Raw genomic sequence first — 13910 nt, 5'->3', positions numbered from 1 at the left:
GACATCTGTTTTGCTGTGTTAGAGACAATGTCTGGAAACAATTAAGGTATGTAAAATAAACATTTACAAATATTTTATTTCACAACGTATACAGTACAGGCCAAAAGTTTGGACACACCTTCTCCTCATTCAATGTGTTTTCTTTATTTTCATGTTTCATTGTAGATTGTCACTGAAGGCATCAAAACTATGAATGAACACATGTGGAGTTATGCACTTAACAAAAAAAGGTGAAAAAACTGAAAACAGGTTTTGGTAACACTTTAGTATGGGGAACATATTCACCATTAATTAGTTGCGTATTAAAGTAACAAAGACTTAATTTAGAGTTATTTGGACACTAGGGGAACAGATAAGGGTTAGTGTTAGGGTTAGGGTTAGGGTTAGGGTTAGGGTTAGGATTAGGGTTAGGGTTACTAATAAGCAATAATTCTGAGGTTATTGGGGGAAGACTCTTAGTTAATGGCTTACTGGTTGTATAATAAGGCCATGCAGAATAAGGCATTAATAAGTACTTAATAATGACTAATTAAGAGCCAATATGTTACTAATTTGCATGTTAATAAGCAACTAATTATTGGTGAATATGTGTTCCCCATACTAAAGTGTTACCCATGTTTTATATTCTAGTTTCTTCAAAATAGCCACCCTTTGCTCTGACTACTTTTTCGCACACTCTTGACATTCTCTCGACGAGGTTCAAGCACACCTGTGAAGTGAAAACCATTTCAGGTGACTACCTCTTGAATCTCATCGAGAGAATGCCAAGAGTGTGCGAAAAAGTAGTCAGAGCAAAGGGTGGCTATTTTGAAGAAACCAGAATATAAAACATGTTTTCAGTTATTTCACCTTTTTTTGTTAAGTACATAACTCCACATGTGTTCATTCATAGTTTTGATGCCTTCAGTGACAATCTACAATGTAAATAGTCATGAAAATAAAGAAAACACATTGAATGAGGAGAAGGTGTGTCCATACTTTTGGCCTGTATATCTGCGACTTATAGTCTGGTGCGGCTAATATATGGGGAAAAAAATGTATTCTAAAATTTGGTGGGTGCAGCCAAAGTATGTGAAATGTGAATTATATTTATATAGCGCTTTTTCTCTAGTGACTCAAAGCGCTTTACATAGTGAAACCCAATATCTAAGTTACATTTTTAAAATCAGTGTGGGTGGCACTGGGAGCAGGTGGGTAAAGCGTCTTGCCCAAGGACACAACGGCAGTGACTAGGATGGCGGAAGCGGGGATCGAACCTGGAACCCTCAAGTTGCTGGCACAGCCACTCTACCATTCTGCAGACCCGAAAATAAGGTCAATTCCTTCCTTTTGTAGCACTAAACGTGTTAAAATGAAGAATCTACGGAAGACTAAAAGGGCGGTATAGCTCGGTTGGTAGAGTGGCCGTGCCAGAAACTTGAGGGTTCCAGGTTCGATCCCCGCTTCCGCCATCCTATTCACTGCCGTTGTATCCTTGGGCAAGACACTTTACCCACCTTTAAATGTAACTTAGATATTGGGTTTCACTATGTAAAAGTGCTTTGAATCACTAGAGAAAAGCGCTATATAAAAATAATTCACTTCACTTCACTAAAAGGATTTCAGGTCAACTGTCCCAATACTTTTGTACTGCATCGTTGTCCGACTAAACGGCAAAGCTCCTGAAGGAGGCCTTCAAAGGTAACAAGACCACAGGGGAGACTTTACCACCCGTTAGAGGACCGTTTCAAGAAAAAAAAACGGGCGTTTGAGTAGCAGCCTGGAAGGTCTTACCTGCAGGAGCGTGCCCGGCGTGTACTCCCCCGCGTCCACCACCAGACTGGAGCCGTACCAGAAGGCCAGGCCGTAGCACAGGAAGATAATGAGCCACATGTAGCCCGTGAAAAACCCCATGATCAAGCCTTTCCTGATGCCCCAACGCTGGGCTGACACCAAGTTGTTGTCGTAGCTGGAAGAGCAACACTTGGATTATTATTTATGCTGCTAATATTATTTCTTCTACATATCAGCCGCTAAAATAGGACGCCAGCAGTCAAAACATTAGGCACATCTGTGCTCATACATTAGGTACACGATTGACCTGCATATTAAGTACAGCTGAGGTCAAATTATTAAATACACATTAAGCCATAATATTAAGTACACATGTGATCAAAATGATCGGCACACATTTGTCCTAAACATTAGGTACCTCAGGGTCAAAAGATTAGGTACATTTTTAGCTGAAATCTTGGCTAGACATGAAGCCAGAGATGACTTGCGGGCAAAATATTAGACACGCGGTACTTTTTCGGAATCGCCACATTTTGGCGATCACTCCAGCAGCACTGAGAGCGGACTCAGCCAAACTACCACTGGGTAATGTTGCAATTTTTCCATGCCGACAAAGAAATCGACTACAAAAAACTCACAAGTTAAGTAATGTGCGTTAGCTTGATGCTAATATACATTAGCTTCGCTATTAACATTCTACTGATTAGCATTAGCGATTTTGCATGGCGATTTTAGCACCTTTAAAAATGTGTTAATGAGAACTACAACTAAGATGCGTGTTATAATCAAACAGCTGGTGCGTAATAAGTACAATACTTACATCATACCTATTGATAATTACAGTGTTAACATTTTTTAGGGCGCAACAACAACAAAAAACACCATAAACTATAACACCACTGCCGTCTAACGTCTTGTACTTGCAACTGTAATCGCAAGTTAACATCATACTTGCACAAGATAATATGATGATAATAAAAGAAGAAGAATTTTTAAATGTTGAAATTTAAAAAAATATATTTTAATTAAAAAACTAATATTTATTAACACACAAAAGTACCAAAAATTGGTACCTACCGTATCGGTTCAAATGTGAATGGTACCCTTCCCTACCTAACACTCAAAAATTAGGCACACATTTGACTTGAATAGTAAGTACACCTGAGGTCCAAATGTTTGATACATTTGTGGCTAAAATATTTGGTAAACATCGTTCGACCCACATTACAACTTCAATAACAGGTACATACTGTTCCTAAATATTAGGTATACTGTATCTCAGGCCAAAATTTTAGGTACATTTGCGGATAAAATCTGACATACACTTGAAGCAAGGCATTACTTATTATTAGGCACACTAATAGGCACAATATTGTTTTGGGGGCGTGGGCAAAACATTACATATCCCCAAAATATTAAGACACACCTGCAGCCTAAATAATATCCAAACATAAGGGCCAACATATTCACCACACCCAAAATATTAGGTACTCCACAGCATGCATTTGGCCTAAATATTAGGTACACCTGTGACAGAAAACGATCGGTATATATGTTTCCTAAATATTAGGTGTACAGTACATCAGGTTACAATATTAGGTACACATTATTTGTGGTCAAAATATGAGGCACACCTACAGGCCCCAAAATATTAAGTACACCCAAAATATTAGGTACATCCCTGGCCAAAGTATTCTGTAAATTCTTGGCCAAAATATGAAGTACTCCACAAATATTTCAAATAATTTGGCCTAATTATTAGGTACACTTCAGGCCAAAATATTAGGTGCACATGATGCTACTAATTATTTACAGCCAGAATATTAGGCACACACAGAGCTAAAAAATTAGGCACACCTACAGGCCCCAAAATATTAGGTACACCCAAAATAGTAGGCACACCTGGAGCCTAAATATTCACTACACCCAAAATATTAGGTACATCCCTGGCCAAAGTATTCGGTAAATTCTTGGCCAAAATATGAAGTACTCCACAAATATTTTGCACAATTTGGCCTAATTATTAGGTACACTTGAGGCCAAAATATTGGGTACACACGATGCCCCTAAATATTTACAGCCAGAATATTAAGCACACACAGAGCTAAAATATGAAGCACACATTTGGTACCAAAATATTGATTCAGTACTCCCAGAATATGTGTGGCCCAAATATGATTTGATCATGTCATATTTGGTGTAGCCAAAATATTATGTATACCTACAATATTAAGGTAAAATAGTCCTTCTATTAAAATAGTAAACAAAAAAAAGGCCATAAATAAATGTAAAAACTGTTTATTTTGTAATAAAAACTTTTTGCATACCGTTGCACCTCTTTCATCTCTCCGCCAAAAGCCGCCACCGTCCTGATGGAGGAGAGGACCTCGTCTGCGATGGCTCCAGCTTTAGCATAGGCCTGCAGCTCCATGCCCGTTAGCTTAGCCACAAACTGCACACAAAGTGAAAGGGACGTCACTTCAAGACAAACTGTTCTTTTCTGTCCACAAGTCACCTTACTTCACTCAGTTCAGTGTTGAAAGGTAAACAAATGAATCTGCTTTTTCTTTCCAAATGAAATGAAATAAAATAAAATAAAATAAAATAAAATAAAATAAAATTCAATTATATTATATTAAAATTTGTAAAAAGTAGGGGTGTCCCGATACAACTTTTTCACTTTAATAAAATAAAATTAAATTAAATTAAATTAAATTAAATTAAATTAAATTAAATTAAATTCAATTATATTATATTAAAATTTGTAAAAAGTAGGGGTGTCCCGATACAACTTTTTCACTTTGGATACGATATTGACACTCAAGCTTTATGTATTGGTTGAGACCGATCTTGATCCGATATGACAGTGTTTTTCAACCACTAGAGTACGGTGAGATATTGTTTGGTGTGCCGTGGAAAATTATGTAATTTCACCTAATTGGGTTAAAAATATTTTTTGCAAACCTGTAATTATTGTCTGTGCTGTCAATAGCTCGACAGATTAACCGTGTAATACTCTTCCATATCAGTAGGTGGCAGCAGGTTGCTTTGTAGATGTCGGGAACATGGTTTGTCGTGATCACAATATGCAGACGACAGCGGGAGGCAGCGTGCAGGTAAAAAGGTATGTAATGCTTAAACCAAAAATAAACAAAAGGCATTGAAGCTTAGGGAAGGCTATGCAAAACAAAACTAAAACTGAACTGTCTGCAAAGTAAACAAAGACAGAATGCTGGACGACAGCAAAGACTTACAGCGCGTGGTGCAGACGGCGTCCACAAAGTACATCCGTACATGACATGACAATCAACAACAATATAGGAGCGCAAGACAAGAACTAAAACACTACAGACAGGAAAACAACAAAAAACTCCAAATAAGTCACGGCGTGATGTGACAGGTCGTGACAGTACACCTACTTTGAGACAAGAGCTATAGTAACGCATGGTTGGTTATGGTTTAAAGTCATATCCAACAACTGCGAGAACGACTTTTCACTGTCAATATCAGCTGATGAGTTTCATTTTTTTACGTTTTCTGCTGGTGGTGTGCCTCCGCATTTTTTCAATGAAAAAAATGTGCCTCGGCTCAGAAAAGGTTGAAAAACACTGATGTATGATATGTCTTCAAATAAAAGTGGAGTGGGACTTTTTTTTTTTGGTGACACCTAGTGGTCAAAATAATTCATGAAGTTAAGTTCATGAGGCAGTAAATTGCATGATGCGGACACATTTGTTACTGGATACTTTCTAACGCGCTTCGGAGATGTGTAAGTATGCAACTATAACGATTTGATACTTGTGTTGATAAAATGTGTTGTTTTACCCTGCAATATTGTTCACTTAAGGCTTTTTTTTTTTCAAATGGTCGGATGGGCATCCCTGGGGGGGCGGTGCGATACCAGTAGGGGCCCCCGTGACCCCAGGGAATCATTGGAGCCATTAATCCTGACTTTCTCATTTTGATACAAAAAAAAAAAAAGATAGATAAAATTAAGAATTGTATTTTATTTTTTACTGTCAAAAATGTTTATAGTTGAAATAATAATAGAAAACAATATTTCAGGCAAATATGTTCTGTTGCAGACTAAAAAACTATTAATATAATTATTATTTGTTGTAAGTTGTTCTATATTTCTTTCTATTTTGGTTTTCTTTAAAGTTAACAGGGATACACTGTTGTGCGGAGGTGTACTTATAACAATGTTAAAGATCAACGACACTATTTATAGTCGCGGGGGAGAGTGGGGGGACGTAAAATGTTTCCTTCTTCCTGGGGGCGAGGGGGCGCAACACAATTGAGAAGCACAGAATTCAAGGACACCTACGACGTAGGTCGAGCTTGTGTGCTATTGTGTGCTTAGCTGTTGTGTAGCTGCTAGTAGCCTATAGGCTAGGATGTTTACCTTTTGTAAATGACTAAAATAGAAGAAAAGAGCAACCTTGTGTGTTTATCGGAGGACATTCGGATGCTAACTGGCTATGAACGCGATGCAGGACTGCTTGTTACGGACATTTTGGATGCAAGCCAATATAATCGCATTCTTCTTTTGTGCTGATATCGGACCGATATCAGATATTAAACTTTGATAAAAAATATATATATAAAAGTGCCACTGCCATATCATACCAACCTGAAATAGAATTGCAGCTATTGATTATTTTAGCAATTTATCAATTAGGTTGTTCGATTAATCGAGTAATTGGATAAAACACACCTATTCTAAATGCGTTCGATTAATCGGGTATTTGGATAAAACCCACCTATTCTAAATGTGTTCGATTATTGGGGATTTGGATAAAACACACCTATTCTAAATGTGTTTAGTTAATCGAGTAATTGGATAAAACACACTTATTCCTAAATGCGTTCGATTGATGGAGTATTTGGATAAAACACATCTATTCTAAATGTGTTCGATTAATCGAGTATTTGGATAAAACACCTCTATTCTAAATGTGTTCGATTATTGGGGATTTAGATAAAACACCTATTTTAAATGTGTTTAATTAATCAAGTAATTGGAAAAAACACACCTATTGTAAATGCATTTAATTAATCGAGTAATTGGATAAAACACCTATTCTAAATGTGTTCGATTAATCGAGTAATTGGATAAAACACACCTTTTCTACAAAACCCAAAACCAGTGAAGTTGGCACGTTGTGTTAATGGTAAATAAAAACAGAATACAATGATTTGCAAATCCTTTTCAACTTATATTCAATTGAATAGACTGCAAAGACAAGATATTTAACGTTCAAACCGGAAAACTTCGTTATTTTTTGCAAATATTAGCTCATTTGGCATTTAATGCCTGCAACATATTTAAAAAAAGCTGCCACAAGTGGCAAAAAAGACAGAAAAAGTTGAGGAATGCTAACTGGGAACAGTATCGATTCAGAATCGATACTCCATTTCAACACGATTCTCGATTGAAACCGATTCTCGCAATATAATATTTGGTATACTAAATATGTCCGACCCACAACAACAACCTCATAGTGAAGTTCGCGGACGACACTACGGTGGTCGGACTCATCTCAAAGGGGGACGAGGCAGCCTACTGAGAGGAGGTCTGGAAGCTGACAGACTGGTGCTCAGAGAACAACATTGCTCTGAACACCAAGAAAACCAAGGAGATCGTGGTCGACTTCAGGAAACACAGCACTGACATAGCCCCCCTCTACATCAAGGGTGAATGTGTGGAGAGGGTCCACAACTTCCGGTCTCTTGGCGTCCTTATCTCTGACAACATCTCCTGGTCAGATAACACTACTGCCATCACTAAGAAGGCTCAGCAGCGGTTGCACTTCCTGAGAGTCCTCAAGAAGTACAACCTGGACTCCAACCTGCTGCTGACCTTCTACCGCTCATCCATCGAGAGCCTGCTGACATACTGCATCACAGCGTGGTACGGCAGCTGCACCGTTGCAGACAGGGAGAGGCGCCAGAGAGTGGTAAAGGCAGCACAGCAGATCATCGGCTGCCCTCTCCCCTCCCTGATAGACATTTACACCTCCCGCTGCCTCAGCAGAGCTACCAACATTATCAAGGACAGCTCCCACCCTGGCTTTGACCTGTTTGACCTGCTGCCCTCAGGAAGGCGCTACAGGGTCATCAGGTCTAAGACAAACTGACTCAAGCAAGTTTTTTCCCTAAAGCCAGAACCACGGTGAACTCTCATAGGCACTGATGTTTTAGTTTAGCACCTCTCTGTGTGCAATTTTTACTTTCCACCCTCAGTCTGAATGCTACTGTATATAGGTATATAGTATAATATTTAAAAAACACATTCAGAACATTCGTTCTCAGGACTGGACTGTGCATCTTACCTCCTTTTGCACTATTTTTCTTTTCTTTCCTTCCTATGTTTTGCATGTTTGTAGACTGTCGCACTGATACTGGAGTTGCTTTTAATCTCATTGTACCTGTGTATAGTGACAATAAAAGGCATTTTATTCTATTCTATTCTATGATAACATTTTCAAAAGAAAAGTTCCTTCTGGTTGCATGGAGAACTTATTTTTTTAAATTGATTTTTTACCAAAAAAAACAAAAAAAGGTTTTTAAATAAAGCTTTTTGGAAAATTTAGAATCGGATGAATAACAATCGCGATTCAGATATGAATCAATATTTTTGTGCACACCTAATGACACCTCAGGAAAAACTTGGCTCTCCAGGTACCTCCAGAGTGACAAAAAAATAAAACAAAGTAGCGTAGTAGGTCTAAGAATTCATTAAGTACCACCGTAATGACAACATTAAAATACAGTAGTGTAGTAGGTAGATAGATAGATAGTACTTTATTGAGTCCTTCAGGAGAGTTCCCTCAGGAAAATTAAGTATAAAGTCTAAGTATTCATCAAGTACCACCATAATGACAACATTAAAATACAGTAGTGTAGTAGACCTAAGTATTCATTAAGTACCACCATAATGACAACATTAAAATACAGTAGTGTCGTAGACCTAAATATTCATCAAGTACCACTATTATGACCAACATTAAAATACAGTAGTCTAGTAGGTCTAACTATTCATTAAGTATCACCATAATGACAACATTAAAATACAGTAGTGTAGTAGACCTAAGTATTCATTAATTACCACCATCATGACCAGTATTAAAATACAGTAGTGTAGTAGACCTAAGTATTCATTAAGTACCACCATAATGACAATATTAAAACACAGTAGTGTAGTAGACATAAGTATTCATAAAGTACCACCATAATGACAACATTGAAATACAGTAGTGTAATAGACCCAAGTATTCATTAAGTACCACCATAATGACAACATTGAAATACATTAGTGTAGTAGGTATAAGTATTCATCAAGTACAACCATAATGACAAGAGTAGATACAGTTGTGTAGTAGACCTAAGTATTCATTAAAAACAAGGCAGAGGTTTTATCAAACAAGTATATTTCATATTTTGGCCATGTGTGGCATGACAAACAGTTTGAACAGTAACACTGTGTGTGAATATTTAATTAAGTGATTCTTTAGCATAACACTAGATAGAGCTTGCGTGGCCGTTTGAGACTCACTGGACAATTGTAATGCGTGAACTGAGTGCCGGGAGCACAAATACGTTTAAAGTGAACATTTTAGAAATGAAAGATCTCACCAGAGCCATCAGACCGGCGCCGACACCAATCAGTGGACTCGCCGCCACGATCACCAGCGTCAGCTTCCATCCTTTCACAAAGCCCACGCAGAAGCCGCACACGAAGGTGGTGAAGCGCTGCAGGAAAATGGCCACTTGGTCGGCGATGGCGTCGTTGATCTTGTTGATGTCGCTGCGAGGTCGCACACACCACACCATGTCACCCTACGCCAACATCCTCGCCGCCGCCGTGCCGCCACTCGCACTCACTCGGACATGCGCGTGTTGAGTTCGCCCACCGAGGTGCAGTCGAACCAGCCGATCTCCATCCTCATCACCTTGCTGAAGTAGATTTTTCTGATGCGCTGGATCTGCCTGGCGGCCGCCGTCACCCACAGGGAGATCTAGCAGACATGGGATCAATGAGGGCCCCAGACCCAGGACCCCCGAAGGGCCCGCCCTAAACTCAACATCCATACACCTTTCCTATTGTATGTTTAAAGTAGCAGTAGAGTGGAAAACAATCAACTATGCTAATCACGCAGTCTTTCTGAGAGCCAACAACGATTCATTTGGAACAAATGATGATCCAGAACCTTATATTATTGAGCCTGAATACAAGGAGGATGATCTCCAAATTTTAGACGCTCTACTAAACAGATCCAGATTTAGGGAAATACTAAGCATCATGTAGCAGCTAAGTGCTAAACAAGTAACACAAACATAATAAAACAATCTCTTACTCTTACTGTACAATGTCTGCTCTGACTGTGATGACAACTGATAGGATGTTCAAATTTTCCTGTTTAGATGAAGAATGAGTCGTGATGCACACCAAGGGTTAACAAGGAAAAGTCTCTCTGCAGACACCGTCTTCGGTTGCGTGTGTTTGTCTCCATCCCCGGGTATAAATTGAATGTCACAGATGAACAATTTCTACATTTATGGCTAAATATTCCTAATATCCAGATGAGAGGCATGATTTATAACCCAGAATAACTTGGAGGAGGATGCGGGAGCAGCAGGACCAGCTACAGTAAAGCAGCAGAGGGATATTAGCTGCTAAAAAATGGTCAGTCTGTGTTAGCGCCTTTGATAACAACATTGCTAATATTTGGTCAATATTCAGGTCATTGTTGGCGGGTTTTGGATGTTTACTTAGAGGGTTTTGTGGGCTAAATAGAGAGCCCCCATTGACAGACTATTTAGGTATTTATTTATGTACGACTTAGAATGCATTAAAAAAAAGAAAAACATATGTGGTTACGTCTTGTATGAAGATTGTGAGCACATCACTCTCAAATTTTTGCGTAATTCCAGTATGACTGATCTAATAATAAGGTCAGAGTGCAGAAGCAGAAGTACAGTGGCTGTGCTGTGTTTAGATGGAGACAGGTGTGGACAATATTGGAGACAGACACACTTGTCCCCACACTAAAAGTATACAGCGAAGGAGAAAACTATTTAATGTTGCTGTTATTTTCTCAATACAGCGTCCATCAGCTGCTGTGACTGAGAGTTAATGAGGTGAGGAAACATGCAGCAGGCGATGTGTCGTCAACGTTGTCACAACTTGTTTATAAAGTCTTTAGTTTGTTTACTGGAATGTTCACTCCTCCTTTATTTACCTGCAAAATGTATCAGTGTTCAAATAACATCAATACTAGCTCAAATGTTTTGTCATCTCATCGAATTGAACGCAGGCTTTGAAGATTGTGTATTCGATGTGTGAGGTGTCACTCCTTGTTATTTTTGTTTGCCAAACTGTTGCACTGAACCACAAGGAGGCGTTGTTGGAGAAGAACACATCTTGTTTATTTGACTTCATCTTCATTAGTCAAACTGCTTTGAGTTTTATATTGATATCAAAAAGTAAACGCCATGTTATTTTTACATTACCTGTGTTTTTTTCATGTCACAAAGGTGTTACTGTAAAAACCATTCATGTGACACAGCACGTTGTTAATGTTTTATTGTGTATAGTTAATTCCTGCACGACATATTTCTACTCAAACTCTTTCTTGATGGATCTGTCCCGATACAGCATCTACATGTACATATAAATATATACATATATATATACATAAATATATACATAACTTAATTAATAAATAAATAATAATAAAAACCTCCCTCTATCAAAATGTAAAAATAAAGATAAAGGCAACATGAAATGACGAAAAGCTGACACGTTTATATTAATAATGAATAGAAAAAACAATTATATATATATATATATATATATATATATATATATATATATATATATATATATATATATATATATATATATATATATATATATATATATACATATACTGTGTATATATATACAGTATATATATATATATATATATATATATATATATATATATATATATATATATATATATATATATATATATATATATATATATATATATATATATATATATATGGTAACACTTTAGTATGGGGAACATATGAACAATTCATTAGTTGCTTATTAACATGCAAATTAGTAACATATTGGCTGTTAACTATTAAGTACTTATTAACTACTTATTAAGTACTTATTAATGCCTTATTCTGCATGGCCTTATTATACAACCAGTAAGCCATTAACTAAGAGTCTCATGTTCGAAATAAACTCAAACTCAAACTCAAACCCTATCCCTAACCCCAACCCCACCCCCCACCCTAACCCTAACCCCAACCCCAACCCTAACCTCTGACCCTGACCCTGACCCTAACCCTTACCCTAACCTTAACCCTATGTTAATAAGAAACTAATTAATTGTTCATATGTTCCCCATACTAAAGTGTTACCATATATATATATATATATATATATATATATATATATATATATATATATATATATATATATATATATATATATATATATATATATATATATATATATACATATATATATATATATATATATATATATATATATATATATATATATATATATATATATATATATATATATATATATATATATATATATATATATATATATATATATATATATAATGTATGCATGCATGCTTTGGAGCCCCTGCCTCGAAAGAAAATAATGTTTGCCTTGATGTCCTAAAATATGAGCCCTCCTTTACGGCAACACTTGCCTTGACCTTAAAAAGTAAAAATTTGAGGCCTGCATCTCTGTCTAATTTCTGCGTATTTCCAGTATGACTGATCTAATAATATGGTCAGAGTGGAGAAGCGTTCCTACATTGGTGTAGAATCTACGGAAATTGCCAAAAATAGTCAGAGTGGAATATTTGTAAACGGTACTTTGCGGATTGTAAATACAATTACCGTATTTTCCGCACTATAAGGGGCACCTAAAAACCTCCAATTTTCTCAAAAGCTGACAGTGCGCCTTATAATCCGGTGCGCCTTATATATGGACCAATATTGAGCCACAACAGGTCTCGCAACTACGAGACCTTCTTCTACTAAGCGCTTCTTCTTCTACGGGGGAAAATGAAGTCGGCGGCTGCTTACCGTAGAAGAAGAAGCACGCGGTGCATGCTGGGATATATGACTGCGCGAGGCGTGCCATTGCATTTCCATTTGTGTGTTTATGTAAAGACCCCAAAATGCATACTTGCCAACCCTCCCGAATTTCAGTGCCTCTCCCGAAAATCTCCCGGGACAACCATTCTCCCAAATTTCTCCTGATTTCCAGCCGGACTTAAGGCACGCCCCCTCCAGGTCCGTGCGGACCTGAGTGAGGACAGCCTGTCGTCACGTCCGCTTGGCCAACCAAAAAGTAACCACAGAACACTATACCGTATAGTGTTCTGTGGTTACTTTTTAGTTGGCCAACGGTTTACGTTGTATTGCGCACCCTGACGGCAAGTGTGGTAGTCTTTTTTTTTCTTTTTTTTTTTTTTTATAAACCTTTATTTATACATTTCAACATTTGCAAAACAGTTGAAAATAATAATCAAAGTAAATACAAAAACAGTACAAACCAGGGGGTTGTAAATTCAAAGTAACTAAAATAGAATACAATATATATATATCTATATATATATACATATATATAATAAACAAAGTGCAAAGCCATAGGCTCACTCAATTTCAGTAAATAACTTAAATTTGGAACACAGCATCATCGTTTTCACAGCTTTTTGGTTGTTAGAGGTAGAAAGTGTTTTAATGTAGAGTTCTAAATATTTTTTAAAGGCACAAAAAACTGGTCGGGTATTGAGAAACTTACATTTATGAATATAAAACTTAGCCAATAGTATAATGAGGTTGCAAAGGTAAAATTCCTTTTCAAATTGTTTTTCATACAGTGTAAATCCAAGTAGCACATCTTTAATGCAAGTGTGGTAGTCGGTTCTGAAGTCTGAAGTAAAGAGACGTAACTTCGTCACCTCGCCTGGTTATTGACTCCAACCCAGAATATTACACTGCCCATACCTATGCTCCTTCAAAGGCTGTGCTACTGGCTGTAAAGCATTGCACTTTCAAATACAACAATGAGTAGAGAGGAGTTTTATGTGTGTATAAGTGTA

At 37.2% G+C, this 13910-nt stretch overlaps 1 protein-coding gene across 1 annotated transcript in view; it reads right to left on the bottom strand.

The window, feature by feature from the left end:
* Positions 1-13910, bottom strand: part of LOC133657360 (bile salt export pump-like) — an 85269-nt gene that overhangs the window by 60768 nt on the left and 10591 nt on the right. The window contains exons 8-11 of the mRNA XM_062058611.1: positions 9661-9794; positions 9412-9583; positions 4101-4225; positions 1774-1948 (exon numbers count right to left, since the gene is read on the bottom strand). Of these exons, the coding sequence (XP_061914595.1) occupies positions 1774-1948; positions 4101-4225; positions 9412-9583; positions 9661-9794 (606 nt within the window). The remainder of the gene's footprint in view (positions 1-1773; positions 1949-4100; positions 4226-9411; positions 9584-9660; positions 9795-13910) is intronic.

The sequence above is a fragment of the Entelurus aequoreus genome, linkage group LG01 (genome assembly GCF_033978785.1).
Source record: "Entelurus aequoreus isolate RoL-2023_Sb linkage group LG01, RoL_Eaeq_v1.1, whole genome shotgun sequence".
NCBI classification, from domain to species: Eukaryota; Metazoa; Chordata; class Actinopteri; order Syngnathiformes; family Syngnathidae; genus Entelurus; species Entelurus aequoreus.
The sequence above is the reverse complement of the archived record's forward strand: the minus strand, read 5'-3'. Positions and strand labels throughout refer to the sequence as shown.